Source organism: Taudactylus pleione, unplaced genomic scaffold (assembly GCF_031769625.1).
Source record: "Taudactylus pleione unplaced genomic scaffold, aTauple2 ptg000543l, whole genome shotgun sequence".
Classification (NCBI taxonomy): Eukaryota; Metazoa; Chordata; class Amphibia; order Anura; family Myobatrachidae; genus Taudactylus; species Taudactylus pleione.
In genome coordinates this window covers 152,567-172,345 of record NW_028284945.1, presented here as the reverse complement: position 1 = coordinate 172,345, position 19,779 = coordinate 152,567, and the positions used below count along the sequence as shown (strand labels likewise).

The following is a 19,779-nucleotide window of genomic DNA, read 5'->3' as shown; positions in this document are numbered from 1 at the left end:
CACAGGTACAAGCTTTAAATACCTTACCCATGCCTCCGTGTCATCATGCTCCCGTTACTTCCAGGTTCGCGGTCTCTGGTGCCACGCTGATCCTGTCGCTAGAGTGTGCCCAGACTTCTGGCTTCTGTAGTGTACTGCGCATGGTCAGTGCGCTACATGGGGTCATTTCATGGTAATGGCAGTCTGCCTCTTATTTCTCAGGCTTGTGCTTTGTCCTTATGGCATATTGAAGTAATAGTTATAGAGGGACAAGCGCTCTGTAGCAATAATGAATGAGGCACAGAATATCACAAGAGCTGATCAAGCGGCAATGGGGGGATTCTTTTTTAGATATGGAGGCAGGCCAAAAGACCTGCCTCACCCCGTCCCATGCAGTGAAAAAGATTTTAGATACAGAAGAGGATGTAGAGGGGGTCAAAAACACAACCCCAAAAAAACAAACAGTGACACAAGAACCACAAACAGATGATACAACAAAAAATTGCAATTACAACCACAGTAAAACCACATTAATATCTGACCAAAAGAATGTACTTTCAAAGGGTCTTACATTTGCACCGACTTATCAACCCAACAAATTCAATATATATTGCGAATTACAAGCATTCATAAGAAAATTGACCCTGAAAAAATATTTAGCAACAAACCCCATCATAAAGAACAATATCGATACACCACAGCAGGACAAATTTAAATATACCGATCTTAAACCCAAGTCAAACTTTTACCCCAGTCTTTATTCAAACATTTGAGTCCATGGTGGCACGCGATATTAATAAAATTGATTTGAAAAGCAAAAACCCACATTATAACATGTACAAATCACATCTAGGTATGAATATTACAAAAAGGCACTTATATAACTGCAACAGAACCATGATATAATTATCAAGCCAGCCGATAAAGGGGGGGCGATAGTGATAATGGAGAAAGATGATTACATCAAAGAGGCCACAAGACTCTTAGGTGACACCAGAACGTATAAAGTCCTGAGGGGTGATCCCACTAAGCAATTCCAACATGACCTGAAAGAACTATTAGGAGATGGCTTGGAGAGAGGCATTCTGACCAAAAAGGAGCATGATTTCCTACATAACACAAATCTCCGAATACCAGTATTCTACTTCCTCCCCAAATTACACAAGAACCCTATAACACCACCAGGGAGACCAATAATATCAGGCATACAATCACTAACAGCTAATCTGGCACATATAGATTCCTACCTTCAGGACATAGGGCCTGATTCAGACCCACTCGCGAGCGGCTGTCCGCTCGCAAGTGGGTCGATGTTATGGACTGAGCATGCGCACGACGGAGGGAGCTCCGTCGTGCGCATGCGCCAGACGCGACGAGCGAAGGAAAGTCCTTCGCTCGTTGTGTCCGATCAAAGGGGGCGTGCTGTCAATGTTGATTGACAGCACGCCCCCTTTGGTGAGCGTGCCGGGGGCGTGCCTCCCTGACGGGGGCGTTCCCACGGGAACGCCTCCCGTCAGAAGCCGGCCCACTGACATCACTAGTGATGTCAGTGGGAGTGATTTTGGCTCTGATAGAGCCAAAATCACTCCGGAGCTTGCGGTTGAAAACCTCAACCGCAGGCTCCGGCTCGCAATTTCGATGGTCGCGATGGTCTCGACCATCGCGGCCATCACAATGCACGCTCGTATAGCCTGTGGGTGGTGACCCACAGCTATACGAGCGTCCAGGAGGACGCTCCATGAAAATGGAGCCCGGCCCTCATTCAGAGCGTGCGCTCTGCTCAGAGCGTACGGCTCTGAATGAGGGCCATAGTTAAGAACCAACCGGCTTATATAAGGGACACCACGGACATTATTAGACAGCTGCAGTCATTAACATGGCAACCAGATTTCTGGCTTATAACATGCGACATCAACTCGCTGTATACTATAATAGAACACGAACAGGGACTATGCAGTACAGAGTACTTTTTACAAAAAGACACCAACTTACCGGCAGAACAGATTAACTTTCTAGTGTCATCCATCAGATTGATTCTACATCATAACTATGTTTGGTTTGGTGACACATTCTTCCTACAGACAACAGGTACCACCATGGGATCGAGGGTGGTGGCGGAGATATATAGATGATATATTATGCATATGGAAGGGCACGTCAGAATCAGCCCTAGAGTTTCTGAAATACATTTCAGTAAATGATAAAAACTTAGAATTTAGGGCCTGATTCAGAGCCGGACGCAATCAGCCGTTCGCTCGTACGCATTTGATTGTTTTAAACCACGCATGCGTCCGGTTCTCATTGCGCATGTGCAGCCGGATCATTGCGGTCATTTTTCGTTCGCTCGTATACACAGCGAATAGGAAGTGACCTATGTCATTTGATTGACAGAATGTTCCGTTTATGGGTGGTAACAGGGGTGGAGATGAGAAAACACAGGCGTGGCAAGACGTTTTTTGGGCGTACATGTATTATCTTTTGCGAACGTCCAATTTGGACGCTATTTTGGATACATCACTGTGTGGTCCAGTTTCCATTATGATTGCTCGTTCAGCTTGTGGTAGGGTATTGGATCTTGCAAAGACGATGGTCTCTTCGTAGCTTCCTTAGTGAATCAATGTTTTGCTATTATCCTTTGCAAGGCAAAAGACCAATCACCCAATAATTGGATCACTTGCGAGAAGGTGATTTTCAATGGCCATGATTTATTAGCTAAATTTGAAACACATGTTGTGTTCCTATTTGTTTGTGTTTTGTAATCACAGCAATCACAAAATAAATGTTTAAATAAAGGTTAAAATGCTTGATTTTTTTGGCTATATTCCGTACGCATGTTGTTGGCAGATTTATTTTGTTTTTAAAAAGCCCAACACATTTTTTTCTTATGTATAATTTTTATTTACATTTTGGTTACAATACAGAAACACAATCAGCTACTAATTGCTACCTGTTACCTTATGTTTTTTGGATTTAAACATTTTTTTTAAGTATATGACCTTTGTTATGTATTTAAGTATGTTTGTTCCAGTCCCTTTTAGCCATGTGCTAATGAATTTTACACACATTTTTTTTTTTTTCGGGGTTTTTTTTTTTTCACATTTTGGTAGAAATGTGGCTTTTTTTTTCAGCCAAGGTTTTTACATCCCAAAAATAAAGTAATGTTAAAAAAAAAACCAATTCACAAGAAAGGAGAGGGAGGTTTGGTGTAGCAAAAATATGGGGCAAACACAGAGATGGAATTTGGGGAAATTAGCCAGTGCTGTCAAAGCCTTCTCTCCTGCTTGGCTTGATGTTGGAGGGAGCATGACTTTGTCTGTCTGGTTGTACCGTGTGCCTGGGCAGAGGTAGCTGGTGTTTCCCCTGGGCTAGGCATAGGGCTAGGCACATTTGGAGGGATGCCGATGTTGCGCCAGAGGTGGAGGGCCCTGATGTTACAGCAGGAAGGGAGGCCGGCTCCAACATGCGCAGGCGGACGAACTGCTACAGGGCATTAGCTATTCTGACATTGGCCCGCAGCGTTTGCCTCCAGGGCGTCCGCCACCCGTAGCAGATTGGCATCCATCCTCATCAGAATCTCGGTGTTTTTATCTGTTTTATCATTGAGATCTGTGAGAAGGGCCACTGCCTGCGAGGGGGAAGTCCCTGGACTGTCCGCCACAGGGTCCCCAGCCGGAAATACTGCTTCCTCCCCTGCGGAGCCAGCAGATCTACTGCGGCCAAACCTCAGTTCTGGAGCAGACTCGTCCTCTTCTGTGCCTGTGTGAAAAAGAGAGAGATCATAAAAATATTAGTACATTTGTCTTTGTATTTAAACAAGTTTTTCAAACATTTATAACTAAATTACCTGCAGCCACATGTGGAGCCGCAAAGTCTGGTATATCTGTGTCCATGTTGGACACGCCAAACACCTCCTCTCCCTGCACACACCCCTGTGCCAGCTCCTCCAAATCTGTTAACTCCAATGACACAGGGGTTGGCCCACCATCTGTCCCCCCTGCATGCCTAGCCCTATCAGCCATTTTTTGTTTTTAGCCGATATTTGAAGTCACTCCATCTGTTGTTTAAAAATGTATGGTTAGTTTTTTAACTAAGTTTTTTGAATTTTGGAAATAGGTTACAGCATTTACGTACCGGCGTTTGACCTCTTTGGTTGAACGGACAAAACCACCAACCCCATTGACAGCACTGGCTATTTCCTCCCACAGTTTCTATCTCTGGGTTGCACCCATATTTCGGGGTGCCTGTGCCAAGTTATCAACGCACTTTTGCACCAAAGCCTCCACCTCCTTTCTTGTGAATTGCGGCTGCCTTTTTCGTTTGGCACTGGCCTGGGTACTAGGCCCCGCAGCCTCCTCATTGTCAGTCTCAACACCTTTTTTTTTATTTGTGTGGTAACTTTAATTTTGGAGCTACTTACTGTGAGGTCCTGGATTTTGGCTTTGCTGCTGTTCAGTGGACATGATTAAACCCTTGAATTCAGCAGACCCATTGTGGCCTCTTGTGACATTTTTATAGATGTGTGTGCATTATACGGGTGCATCTATTGTGTGTCATTGATTTGAGTGGGAAAGTTCGGTCTATTTAAGGCTTTTTTGTGGCCTTGTTTCGGGGTGGGTTGATTGAAGTGGTTGGAGATTGTTAGTGCGGAGTAGTGGTTTGTGAAGTAGTTGTTTGGATTTGGTACGATTTGTCGAATTTTCTTTATTTTTCTTTCGCATTTTTGTGTTTTTTTACTAAGCCTTTTTTTTTTTTTGGTGTTGAGGTAAGTTTTGTGGTTCGCTTTTTGGGTCGATTTAAACTTGCTTTTTTTTTTTACTTTTTTTTAATGTTAATACGTGTTTTTTTTTTTTATATTAGTTTTTTTTGGCTTTTTTCTCCTTTCGTGTTGTGGACTTCGGTTTTTTTTGGTGATCGTCTTTGTGCGGTAAGTGTTTCTTGACATACATTAGACCCTGTTTTTTAAACAATTTATCTTGTTTTATTAAGGGGTCACACTATGCAGATTTTTTTTTTGCCCATCACAAATGCGAAATGTATTGCGTATATTTTGCACATCTCCTGTCTGTGGTGTTAGCGTACCATTTAGCGGTATATTGTAACCTCTATTGCGTATATTTTGCACATCTCCTGTCTGTGGCGTTAGCGTACATTTTAATTTTCTATGAAAATCCTAGAATAACAACATCATCTGTGTAGTGCATGCATTCTTTATATTTTTGCCTTAGCCTGTCTTTATTTTGTGTTAATATTAACATTATTTTTATGGTAAATCTAATTCGTAGGTTTACTTCAAGATGTCACTGCCTGAGCCTGTAAGATTCTTCTTAATGTGTAAAAAAGATAAGTATATTTTCACATTTTTAAATGTTGTTTAAATAACTACATTGTCTAACATTTCAGATTGATGTTGGGCGAATTATAGTGGCGATGGTCCACGACCCCGACCAACCTGAACATACTCCTAGGCGTAGGCATCGTAGGCGTGCAAGGCCCCAGATATTTAGAACACGTGTCACCCTTTTTGGAATGCCTTATGATGTGGTTTTACGGCGGTATCGCCTACCACCCCAAATCATCCTAGACACTCTTTCATTAATAGAGAGTGATCTGGAAAGGCAAATTAACAATCCAACAGCAATACCACCACTTACGCAGTTAATGTCGGTGTTACATTTTTGCGCCTCAGGATCCTTCCAGACCACAGTTGGGATCGTTGCTGGCATTTCCCAATCCTCCTTTTCAAGGATCCTGGGGGCGGTAATGGATACACTCTTTAAGCACCTCCATCATTTTATTAATATGCCATTGGATATGGGGTCCCTTAATGTGGTGAAGCAGAAATTTTTCGAAATTGCAGGCTTCTCACACATCATAGGGGTTGTGGACGGCACTCACATACCACTTCAGCCTCCAGCAGCGCTGGAGGCAATATTTAGGAACCACAAACATTTCCATTTAATGAATGTAATGGTGGTATGTGATGCCTCCCTCCAGATCCTGTCCCTGAATGCCAAATTTCCAGGAAATGCACATGATTCATTTGTCATCCGGCAATCAGGGCTTTGGCACAAATTAAACAACCTACAAGCTGGTGATCCATGGCTTCTGGGTAAGTGGTACCCCTAATTTTTAAAGCAAACACTGTTGACTTAGAAATGGTACTGAATGTTTTTTTTTTCCACAGGAGACAGTGGTTACCCTTGCATGCCCTGGCTGCTCACTCCTTATTTGGTTCCTACACCAGGGCCACAAAGTCAATATAATTCCGCACTTACTGCCACCAGGCAGGTGGTGGAGCGTTGTATTAGCCTTTGAAAAGGCCGATTTTGATGCCTCCACCGCTCTGGTGGCGACCTCATGGTTGGTCGGAGGAGAGTGTCAGGGGGGGCCATACGTGATGAGGTAGTTACACGCTTTTTCAGGTATTTAATTTTCCTTTTTTTTTACATTTGTTGACATTGTGACTAATGAAAATTATGTGTGTTTACTATCCTATGTTTTGAATTTTAACCTTTTTTTTTTTGCAAAATCCAAACAACAACCTTCTTACTTTCTGAAAATGAACGCCTGTGACATTAATGACTCACAAAGGACCTTTACACCTGGACAAATGTGTTTCTTACCTGATTTGGGACATGTTAGCATGCATCATCTTCAACCAGTTCTTGTTTTTTTTATTCAAATATTTGTGTATGTTTTTTTGTATTGTGAGAATGTGTAATAAACAAATTTTATTTTTAATTGTTTTTTTTACATGAAAAACCAGCAAATGGACAGTACCTTTTAACTTAATTTCCAAGTGCTTTTTTTATTTTTAAACAAAATAACAATTAACAACATGTGTGCATAGTTTGCCCTACCTTTTTCCTCTTTATTTTCCTATTTTGGGAGTTTCATGGAAAATTTATAATAAATTAAATAATCACATAAGGATATTTTAGCGAAACATTATGGAGTTACTGTCAATTGTCCCAATTATTTGAATGACAAAATATGTCTTTAAATTCTTGGAAACCACTCTTTGTTTTTTAATTTTACATTTTTAAAGAATAATTACTCCAAAAATTTAGTCTGGCACATTGTTTGCATTTTCATATGCAAATTCCAAAAACCCAATGATTTAAAAAAAAACAAAAAACATTGATTGACCTTGTGAGCTAATGTTTGAATCAATAAATGAGATTTGTTTAAGTAAACAACTTTTATTAACAAAATCAAATATAAAAAAAAATTAATTGCGCAAAAAAACAATTAAATGGTCCATTGAGACCAGCAGCTGGACCAAAATGGCCCCTCATCGTCATTATATGGGCCAAAATCGCCTGATCCTGCCTCCTTGGGTCTGTTGAAAGACAAAAATGTGTTTTAATTAAATGTGAATTTTTTAAAGAAAACATAAAAGAAAAACAGTATGATTTACAAATCAAAAAAGTTTACATACCATGCTAATTTTTGTGCTAAAATATAGTGGTAACATGAATTAGCCTAAATTACCAATTGGCACAAAAAAACAACTTAACAAAACATGAACATGAGAATAGTGGTTTGAACAATCACTTTGGGATCTAAAATAATCCTTACACAATTTGTATATTGATTTTAGTCTAGAAATTAAAAAAGCACAATGAAACATGTATTTGGCTCTGGCATATGTGGTTATTTTAAAGTTTATTTTGTTATGAAACATGAATAAATTTGGCCAAAATTTAGGTAAACAAGCTCCAAAAAACTTGAAAAAAAAAAAACCCCGAAAAAAAAAAAAGATTTAAACATTAAATTTGGGCCAAAATTTATCAAAAATTAGCACCCAAAAGAAGAAAAAAGATGCTTTAACCCAAAATAAAAAAAACAAAAACATTGGACTGCCCTTAGATTGTAAGCAGGGATACCACAGTGTATGCACATAGGGCACATTTTAACAAGATAATAGCAAACATGAAATACAAAATACCTGCAGGTTCAGGGCCAGGTTGGCCCAGATCCTCTTCCTCGGAAGAAGTGGGCCAGTGGATGGCCGAAGAAGGTGGGGAAATGTCCATTGGGGATAAAGGGGAGGGAGTGGAATCAGGAGTGGGTGCATCAGGGGAGGGTGTGGGAATGTGAATGGGGAGGGAGGGGTTATTTGGATTTGGGGAGCAGGAGAGGGAGGGGAAATAGGGATGTCAGGGAGGGTGGAGAAATTTGGGAGGAGTGGGGTAGGGGAGGAGATGGTGGGAGTTGGGGAGAGGGGTCGGGCAGGCCTCCGCCTCTGTCTATGGATCCGCTCCTGACCTAAATGATGTATAGTTTGTAATATTAGCAAATATGTATACCAAAAAACATTTAAAATGTAAAACATTACCCAAAAGAAAATAATAATTAAAAATCAACAACATTAACAAGGTCTCATTTAGGCCGAAAAAAACGCATACTGCACACACATTAATGCAAATTTACATTAGCAAACAGAAAAAGTAACAACAGATTGTCATAGATATATAAACATTCAAATATCCACTTACGCCGACTGATCCTCATCGGACGATGCGCAAGCAGGTGTGGGGACCGGTGGCGTAAATCCGATCATGCCCGTCGCTTGCGTTGGTTGGTGACGGGGGGCGGCATGTCAGTTATTCGCCGATCCAGCACTTCAGTGGGCACCAGCAGCTCACGCCGTGTAAAAGCACTGGCTTTCATGATGGCAATGGGTTTTTTTTTTTTACACAAATCAGTTTTATTACAGGGACCCCTAAATTTTGATTGGCTAATGTACTTTCATAAATAACATGAAGAATTCTATTGGTTAATGTGTGAGTCATGTGAACAACCCCTAAAAATATATTGTGACTTAGGATTGGCTTGCTGCATTTGGATGCGTTAGCAACAAGCCGGAAATAAAACAATTTCTAAATTATAAACCAAATTAAAAGCTATTAAAAAACCAAACAGCCTTTGGATTGAAAAAAAACAAGTTTGCCGTTAAAAGCGGACGGATTCTACGGACCAAAATGAACACAAAACAAACAAAGTTTATTGACATTCAAAAAAGAAACAAGATTGAAAACATTCGACCAACAATTAAGTAAATTAAGGTAATGATTGACACCAATCGATTCACGGATGTTTGACGAAGGAGAAACAAGGCAATGGACAAATGACAGGCCTACTTCCGGTCGTACTTGTGCGAGCGAACACTTCATCAAAAAACGAGTAGTGCGCTCGCTATTTCGGACGCTCGTTAGCTAGAGGAGGGGTTGTGGAAATATGGGGCGGAAGACTCGCTACGAGCGACCACACGTGCGAGCGCCTGGTTTGACATTTGGACGGACGTACCTACTGCGGGCGAACGGCTGATTGCGTCCGGCTCTGAATCAGGCCCTTAGTTCCAACATAAGCCAACAAAAGGTCAATTTCTTAGATTTAGAAATTTATATTGAGAATGAATCCATACAGACCAGAACATACAGGAAAGATGTAGATGTGAACAGTTACATTTTGGCCACAAGTGCACATCAAAAAACTTGGTTAGATAACATTCTGAAAGGAAAAATTCAAACTAATCAAAAGAAACTGTTCAAAACAGGAGGATTACGATTAACAAGGAGAAGTTATGAAACAACAATTTTCTGATAAACTATATAACAAAAAACTTATCTAATCAGCTTTTAAGGAAATTGAAGATTTAGATAGAACCACCTTACTTAGGCAGCAGAAAGACAAAACAAAAATAGGTGCTCAAGAGACATATTTTATCACACAATTTAATAATTACTCTTCTGACATCAAAAAAGTCATATCCAGACATTGGAACATTATACTTTAAGATCATAACTTACAAATCATACTCCCAGAAAAACCCAAGGTGATTTTCAGGAAGGCACCAGATATTAAACAAAAATTAGTCCACAATCACATTGAGCCATCCACTCAGTCCCAGACCCTACTACCTTTTAAAACACATCAAATAGGCTTCCATTATTGTGGTAGATGTACAGGATGCAGGACAACACACAGACCATCCAGAAAACTCAGCTCTTTCACATCAACCACGACTAACGAAACATACAGGTTGAAACAAGACTTGACTTGTGATTCAAAATGAGTCATTTATTTACTGAGATGTAGTTGTGGGAAGGAATATGTAGAGAGGACCACAAGGGCACTCAAGACCAGGACTTACGAACACATCCGTAATATAAAAATAGGATACATTAATCATAGTGTCTCTAACCATTTTAAGGAATTTCAAAACTCTGATCCTACGACCCTAGAATTCATTGCACTCAAACAACCTAAGCTTAATTGGAGAGGGGGGGATCACATCCATACAATTAATACAGCAGAAATGAAATGGATTTTTTTTACTTAAAACTATGACACTGTCTGGACTGAATATAAATTTTAATCTAGGTTTCCTGATATAATATGACCAATTGTATTCCACATGGGGAAACACCCACCCCTGCCCCTCCCCCCGTCTGATTGGCTCTGTCTCCTATATAATACCGGAATCTCCAGCATTATTGCATCCTTGACAAAGGCCTCTGAGAAGGCTGAAACGCGTTGGACAGCTGAACATTACCATCATCCACACATCTCCTCTCAATTACCCAGCACCATTCTCCAACAGTCTCCTCGGTATCCCGACCGAGTGTAGCCGCTACTAAGGACGCTGAGCCTGGAGCCCACGAGATCTTGCGAGATCGTGGGACCCGGAAGTCTCATACTGCACTGGGACCTGGTCAGGTGATGACCGGGCACCAGTGCAGGCTGGGTGACCAGCTGACCAGAGGGGAGACATCACCGGAGCCCCAACCACCGGTTCCGGGACTCAGGTAAGTTTTTTTTTTTTTTTTTACTTTTTTTTTTCTTTTTTTTTTTTAGCAGATATCAGCGTGTGGTCTGTTTAGACCACACAGCTGATCACTGGGGCCGGCTCCGGGCTCTGCTCTGCCCATTAGCGCAGAGCAGGAGTCCGGTAGTCGGGGGAGACCCTGGATAACTTCACCTCCAGGTGGCGTTATTATCACAGGTCTTTCCCCGGTATTTTTTCACAATTTATTTTTAGTAACTTTGGCCAGATCACATTTTCCATTACAATTATGGGAAATGGGATCTGCTTACTAAAAATAAGTGATAACTAGGGCTTGGAGTAGAATTTTACAAATTCTACTCCAATTGCCCTGTAGTAACTTTAGGTGATACTAAAATAATGTAAAAATAATGCTAATAAATAGAGCCCTTTGTAACTTTCTTCCCTTAGCAGTATTGCATACAGTGTAGAAAGGTGTATCGGGGATTATTCTTTAGCTGTTGCAACTGTAACACCCCATTTTTAAAGTATCAGTGTTTGGCATATGACTGTCATTATAAGACTGTCAGACTCTATCACAAAAGTCATGCACTATCTGTGGTTTAGTTTTATTGCTTGTACAAAGCAAACATTTCCGTACACTCTAAACAAAAATAAATAAATAAAACAAGTTATGTGAGTTACTATAGCTGAAAAAAATGTTTAAATAAATATACTTTAAAAACCCCACCCGAACTTCATGGATCCGAGAGAATCCATGCGGCAGTTCGGGTTTTCCCACCTTGCTCGGATTTCAATTTGAGGCAAAATGTCATCTTCCCTGCATCAGATTCTCACAGGTTTTGGATTCCATATAAGTCCCTCCCGTGGTGAATTGGGTGCCATTCTGTGCTGTGCTAAAGTGCCCAGTGGCTGCTGTGCTGTATCCATCCTCTCCACCTCCAGTGGCTGCTGCTGTGCAGGGTCCACTTCAGTCCCTGTATCCAGTGGCTGCTGCTGTGTCCATCCACTCCTTTACTATTGCTGCACTGTTATGGAGCGTACACACTAGACGGTATGCTCCCTGAGCGATATCGTCTAGTGTGTCCCCGGCAGGGTGTGCTCAATGTCGTTCATGATAATGATATCGTTCAGCGCCGGGCTCTCTCCTCCATTCCCCAACATGCAGCAACCTGATGGCATTGTCAGGTTGGCCTGCATGTTTACTTGATGAACGATAATGACGAACTATCCATGGGAACGCGCATCGTCGTTATCGTTCATCATTTTGATGTTAAAAATGGACGATAAAGTGGACGACTGAACGATAACGATATCGTTATTGTTCAGTTGTCCACTTTAATTGCCCAGTGTGTACGCACCTTTACTCTGCAGGCCATATGCCACTGCGATATAAGCAGTGTGACTCTGCAGTTGTCCTTTGCGGGAAAAAGTAAAATAAATAATGAAAAGTTTTTTAAACATTGTTTTGTTTATACAAACTGTGTGCGCTGTCTCCTAGTGCATTTGATCACATACATATAAAAGCGCTGTGTCTCCACGTAGTGTGAGCTGAGCTGCGAATTAAAGATTAGTAGGATAAATTAAAAATATATTTTTTCTATTGTTTGTACTACATCTGTGCGCTGTCCCCTAGTGCATTTGTTCACATACATATAAAAGCGCTGTGTCTCCATGCAGTGTGAACAAACCAATCACTTCAGCCACAAGTGGCAGTCCCTTTCACTGAAGTGATTGGTTTGTTAAACTGTACATGTCTTGTTTAATATACAATATAAAGGTGGGTGGGAGGACCCAAGGACAATTCCATCTTGCATCTCTTTTATTTGCATTATGTGCTGTTTGGGGCACTGCTGACAGTCTTTTTACACAGCCGACAAACATTTTTATAGTTTATTAAATTGCCATCTTGTCTGCTACTGCAGTGCAACTCTGGCCCTGATTCAGAGCCGAACGCTCTGACAGAGCGCTCGCTCTGAATCAGGGCCGTCCCTCCAACCTTTTGGAGCAGCCTCCTGGCCGCTTGCATAGCTGTGGGTGACCACCCACAGCTTTAGCAAGCGGCCAAAATGATGGTCGCGATGGTCCCTTGTGGTAGGGTCTCGCTGTCGCAAGCCCTGGAGTGCTTTTGGATCTATCAGAGCCAAAAGCACTTCCATTGACATCACTAGTGATGTCAGTGAGGCCGGCCCCAGACGGTAGGCGTTCCCATGGTAGGCCACGCCCCTGGCATGCCCACCAAAGGGGGCGTGCTGTCAATAACCATCGACAGCATGCCCCTTTGGTGCGAGACCCATAACAACGGCTTGGCCGTCGTTATTCGGGTCTCGCGCATGCACACTACGGAGCCGGCTCCCTCATGCGCATGCGCACTTGAGCAACATCGACCCGCCTGCGAGTGCTCAGCGCTCGCGAGCGGGTCTGAATCAGGCCCTCTGTTTCCTAGATGTGCCATGTTGGAAGTTAAACTGCCATAGCCACTGAAATCTTCAACATAATGAATACTGAAAATGTCCAGAATTTTTGATGGCCACAGACAGTATCTCTGCGTGCCCCTTTTTAAAAAAAATTCTGAACCACCAAGTAGCTCCACTGAGACATGGACTGATGTGAATGGGAAAATTTTCTCTGTAAACTGCTCTCCTCCACCCTCATAAATTTGCTTCGGAATCAAAAACTTTAATTAAATTTACAACAAATCAATCCTTCCTTCCTTTCCCTGTCTTCAACTTCATACATACTCCCTCTCCCTTTTGCTTCTGATCTAGTTCTTGATTAATGAAAACATTCTTGGTTTATAGTATGGTGACGTATAGATTATTAAACTGCCATTCTATCTTCCACTGCAGTGCCACTCTGTTTTTTTAGATGTGCCATGTTGGAATTGAATTGTCATGCGTTTGTGCTACTTTTTAACCAGAAAAGAAAATAATTTTAATAGCCAAGGATTCCTGACAAGGGTTGGCAAGAAGTCAAGAAAATGAATAGCTATCATACACGAACAAAAATTAATTTAGGAGGCCATACTACCCTCCCCATCCTCCTCCATCATTAAGTTTACTGAGGCCTCTGATCTAGTTCTTAATTAATGAAAACATTCTTGGTTTCTTTCTATGGGATTGTATAGTTTATTAAACTGCCATCATGTCTGCCCCTACAGTGTCACTGCTTCTTAGATGTGCCATGTTGGAAGTTGGACTGCCACATGTTTGTGGCGCCCACTGCTGTCGCTTAGCTTAGTCAGCCAACTAGCACGGTGCAACCTTTTGGCATAACTGGATGAAAACAATATTGTGAGCTGTGAGGTGGTCAAAATTTACTGAAATTACTGGAAATTGTTATTGAGGTTATTAATACTCTATGAACAAAAACAGGCCCAAATTATGTTATTTTAGTCGTTTTTATACATTTTTAAATAAATACAGATCCAAAGCCAAAACCAAAAAACGGGGGTAGGCGCACATCTCTAGGCAGATGCAGTGTTGTGAAAACAGATACTTGCAGAAATGGATGTCTCCATTTAACCTTATAATTCTGCTGATATTGATAGAGGTTGAGTCTCCCATATCCAAAATGCTTGGGACCAGGGGTATTTTGGATATCAGAATATTCTGTATTTTGGAATATTTGCTTACCATATTTAAATGTCTTAGGAATAGGGCCCAAATCTAAACACAGAATGCATTTATGATTCATATACACCTTATACACACAGCCTGAAAGCCATTTTATACAAACAAAGTTTGTGTACATACATGACATTAATTTATGTTTCATATACACATTATACACAAAGCCTATAGGTCGTTTTATACTTTATTTTTAATAATTGTGTGCCTTAAACAAAGTTTGTGTACATTGAACCACTAAAAAGTAAAGGTTTGGAATATTCCGTATTTCAGAATATTTGGGATATGGGAGACTCAACCTGTAATTACTTTCTCTTAGGTATGTGTGACAACAACAATGCTGGACACAAAACATATCCGTTCACAAAGAACATAGAGGATGCACATGATGCTGACATTTTGAGAAAAGACCTACAAAAGGTAAGCTTCCATATTACTTTGTTAGTTGCCAATGCATTTAAATATCTATGTTAAAACATAATTTGCTAATTTCAACACACTGTTGTAATGAAATGTTTGTATATGTATTTTTAATTTTTTTTTAAACTAACAGCCAAGCTGTCCTGATTTTGGCGGGTCCCAATTTTCAATAGGTTTGGAGTTATTTCCATAAAAACACCATAACAATTATGTTTTCATTAGAAAAATGCTGACGTAGGTGTGGCCTCACCCAGTATGATACCATCACACCTCCGGCACGTCATAGCCACATATTACATCCTGAATTGCTGACTGTACAAAATAATTTATTGCTTAACTTAGAATTATCATATATGAGGGCCTGATTCAGCAAGGAACGCAGTTGCTTATACGCACGTAATCGGTTAATTAATTCACACTGCGCATGCATCGCAGTGCACGAGCTAGGCGCTGCAATAGGAATTGCATGCTCAGTGACTACGCAGAACCATGGCAGAGTGATTGACAGGAAGGGCCATTTGTGGGTGGTGATGGGGGGGTGGTCGGGCGAACGCAGCTGTGCCAGTGCATTTCAACGCCGTTGCAGGGGCGTGCATAAATTATCCACTGCAATACCAGATGCCGTCTGAGGCCTCATAGCGTGCGCATAAGTGAGCAAATCTTGAGTAAGGTCTGTGCTTCTCTAACTGTCCGATGTTACTCGATGTTACCGATTGTTTCACTCTGTTGGTCAAGTATACGGATGTGTGTAAGGGGAAGTGGGCGTCCTTATGTCAGGCTGCGAATGCAAACATTTAAATATCACAGCTGATATTAGTAACGCAGTTGCGTGCATATAAGCAGACTAGTGATCCGTAGTGAATCAGGCCCTGACCAATTGTATTACTTGTTAGTTTATATTTAAGTTACTTCCAATATTATTTAAAAACAAAAAACTAGGACACAAATATGACAAGTATCATAGCTCCCAACTGTGGGGAAAGTCCCGATTTATAGGACTCAAATTGGGCAGAGCTTATAAGAAAAGTGGGTACTTGTGGCTTTTTAGTGGATAACGGCATATTTCATACTGGGTGCCAAGTCTAAATGTTCGAGGTATACATGCATACTGATTATATGATAAAACAATTAGGCACCAAATGTTGTAGAACTGGTATAAGAGTCTTTTGCAGTCAGGACCAGGTTTAGCATTAGACACATCGCGCCTACGTCAATGGCTCAGAAACTGTAACTTGAGGAACGTGAAGAACTGTAACTGTGTTTGGATAAAGAAATTGTGCTGTTTAGCAACACTATATTCTGTTCTGTAACGGATCTGGCAAGGCTACAGAATATTTCACATGTAAAATACAGTTGGTTAGGACTCCAAAGAGGTTGTGTTTCCAGTTATGTAAATTTGTTTCTGGTTCGAATAGTAAAAAACTAGGATTGAATTGTGAAATATATGACAGCACCACAACTTTAAATCGATTGTTCCAACAAAAATGTTTTCTTTTAAATCGGAGGGCTCAATTCCTTAACGATGCATAACCCGTTTAGCGCTCGCTATAGGGTTATGTCATCATTTCTGCATTCAACAAACAGCGGTGATCTAAGATTATCGCTGTTTGTCACAGCATCATTCTCGCCATCTTTCTTGATGGCAATGGGTGCCCGGCACTGCCCTTCCACCTTCAGCGAAGCTTTGTAGGCACTGACGGGTCCCCGCTGAGTGAGCGTGTCATGCACATGCACAGACGGACTGTCAGGCATGCGCATTACCCAGGAGCCCGTCGATGGCAGTGATACTACATGAAAAATGCTGCTGGTGTTTAGCTTCATTAATAATTGGGGCCCTGTGTGACCCTGAGTGTCGGTATAATAAGTAGAGTGAAGGGAGCCTTTTTGTAAACCAAAAATCTTTCTTTACTTTTTCTTGCCATTATTTTCTGTAACAGCACATATTCAGAGGTGGATGCAGTGTCAATGTCAGACGCAAGCGGGCAATGTTTGCAGTCTGTGCATGCATCCGATTCACACTGTGTCCTGTTGGTTACTGCCAGGGGACGCAGTGCGAATTTGGATGCACGGAGGTGGAATTTGAATGGATGTTTCTATGTGGTAATAGGAGGGTGACTAGGCAGACGCAGAAATGTGTGTCGCAATTAGTAACTGTGACTTTCCCGCAGTTGCACTGATTTTGGTGGCCAAGTTCAGATGGTCATTCCATGCCTCAGTAGGACTTATGACATTTTAATGGTGCAACCCATGTGCTTCCGATGGAGCATCCTTTTGTGTAAAGCGATGGATAAGCATCGCAGCCAGTGTGGCGCCTCTGTACGAATTCCATTGACTGCAGCATTAGCAGAAAGCCATTTTCGCACAGCGTAAAAAGTGACAGTTGTGTCGACATTACTGCCCACCTGACTCATTATGTGCTCCAAACAGAAAAAGATATAGGCATGAAAATGCACATTTACTGTCTCATGCATGAAAAGATTCTTGTACCATAGCTCTACTAAAATATGTTCCTGAATTACGCCGTCAGCAGTAACAAGCGTGTATACTTAGCATACAGCATGATCATTGTAAGAAAGGATAATGTAGAGATAGCTTAGAGATAGTGTAGTGATGACAATGTTATTAGTATCAATCATTTATAATTCATTTAATTCAGATTACACTGAGGACCTCATTCAGAGGCGGTCGCGCGGAGTGATTGGATGTAGCGAGCGATGTTTTTTTCAACTGCGCATGTGTACACTTCGTGCCGTTTGTGGGTGGTTACAGGGGAAGGTGCTTGTGGACGGGGGTGTGGTGGTGCGAACGCAGGCGTGGTTGACCTTAAAAAGGGCGTTTTAAGGGCGTGCATATATTCCTGAGCGAGTCATCATAAACGTCATCTCGTTGCAATAACGATGCTACTGCTCGCAGTGCTAAAGGTAGCCCAGGGTCTACCTTAAGCATTGCGAGTGCAGGCGATGGTTTCTGCCTCAACCGATGTCTGAAGGCAATTAACACTGTAACAGGTGTTAATCGTGCTGACGTAGGTTGCCGCCTGCGACCGACTCTGAATTAGCCCGTAAAGATAGGAGGTGTGCTTTCATTGTTGTGGGTGTTTCCGCGCTTACGATGTGCGTTGCGATTGAGTGCTCGTTTTTCATATTTTCGATCACTTTGGGTGCGACCGATCGCTCCCGAGCGACCGCCTCTGAATGAGGTCCTGAGTACTGCTTGTAAGAAACAGACTGACTGGCCAGTAATAATGCGGTTTACTTGAAACCATATTGAATAAACTCAGCAAATAGCAATACAGGTTGAGTCTCCCATATCCAAAATGCTTGGGACCAGGGGTATTTTGGATAGCGGAATATTTTGTATTTTGGAATATTTGCATACCATAATGAGATAACTTGGGAATGGAAACCAAATATACACACAGAATGCATTTATGTAGTATATACTCCCTATACACAGAGTCTGAAGGTCATTTTATACAATATTTTTAATAATCTGTGCCTTAGACAAAGTTTGTGTACATTTAACCATCAAAAATCAAAGGTTTCACTATTTCAGTCATGCCAAAATGATTCCATATTTCGATATATTTGGATATGGGAGACTCAATCTGTAGTAAGATCATAAGAAACATACTGGCTTATGCAGAATAAATATTATGCCAATTTGCTGTGAACATGCTCAGAATGCACATGCACCTATTGCGAGCACTATGGTCCTGATTCAGCGATGCATGTTCATCCGACAATGAACTTACATCTCCGATGTTTCCGAGTCTGTCTGCACAGCACCCGTTCTGTTATGCTCACAGACCCCCATCCCCCAAGCTGCAGCATGATTGACATGCTGCAGAGCGAGGGCGTGGCTGGTCACCGTTCCCTGAAATGGAGGCACGTCACCCCAGTTTTCTGGGAGGGATGAGGACATGATCTGTGTCGGCAGATATAACATTTTGGCCTCTTAAGTGACCAGCACCCTGTCAGGCTGTGGGAAGCTTCAGCTCCCACAGCCTGACCAAAAGAGAGACCATTACGACCATCGTTCGCAGTGCTGGGATCACATATGCAGCAAGGAGGTATCTGACTCCTTCTTCTGCATTTGCATCTGAGATGGATGGCTTTGCACAGCTACTTGTGTGTGGCTCTGCAAATCCGTCCATATCTGAATCAGGCCCTATGTATGTACCAGACTTTGTGACTGAAGAGGGAGAGCAAGGGTGGAAATGGACATTCTAATGTAAATGCATTCCTTGCAGACAACAGTTAACCGCATATAAATGAGTTTGGAGGGCCAGATTAATGCTGGTGCTGTTAGGACTGCAACTCCAGGCCCCTTTATCTCAAAACAGGCCCTTGACAGTGTGGCAGTGATGGAGATTAATAATGGGGTGGTGGGGGCTAACTGCATCTATAGGCCACCCCACAGATTACTGCAGTGCTTTTTTTTACTAACAGTATTTATTGAAGCCAAGCATGGCTGGCCACTTGGGAGAACTTCCATGATGTGGTTACTGAGGTTACCATCATGGACGCAGCCAGGACAGTCTATATACTGATTAGCCCTTTACACAATGGTAGCATTGGTTGCTGTCAGCTGACACTAACCTCCAATGGACTGCTACCTTAGGGTATTTAATTAAGCTCTGGACCACAGGAAGTTGCCTGTACAACGTTGTTACTTCCAGTGAAGACTTGCTGTTGTAGCATTCCAGGTCCCAAGCTCCGTTGCTTCTAGTGACTTGTTCCTAGTGTTTATCCACGGTGTGTGTACTCAGTACATCCACTAAGTACAATCTCCTAGAGTCATCTCCTGTGCCAGTGCTGCGTCTGAAGCCACAGTGTGTGTACTTAGCACGTCATCCAAGTACCATCTCATCATACCATTCTCCTGTGCCAGTTCTGCGTCTGAAGCCACGTCATCCAAGTACCATCTCATCATACCATTCTCCTGTGCCAGTTCTGC

General features: G+C 41.8%; 1 protein-coding gene across 5 annotated transcripts in view; it reads left to right on the top strand.

The window, feature by feature from the left end:
* Positions 1-19,779, top strand: part of PDE4DIP (phosphodiesterase 4D interacting protein) — a 361,535-nt gene that overhangs the window by 280,438 nt on the left and 61,318 nt on the right. For all 5 annotated transcript variants that reach the window (XM_088451272.1, XM_088451273.1, XM_088451271.1 and 2 more), the window contains one exon: positions 14,720-14,820. In XM_088451272.1, the coding sequence (XP_088307398.1) occupies positions 14,720-14,820 (101 nt within the window). The remainder of the gene's footprint in view (positions 1-14,719; positions 14,821-19,779) is intronic.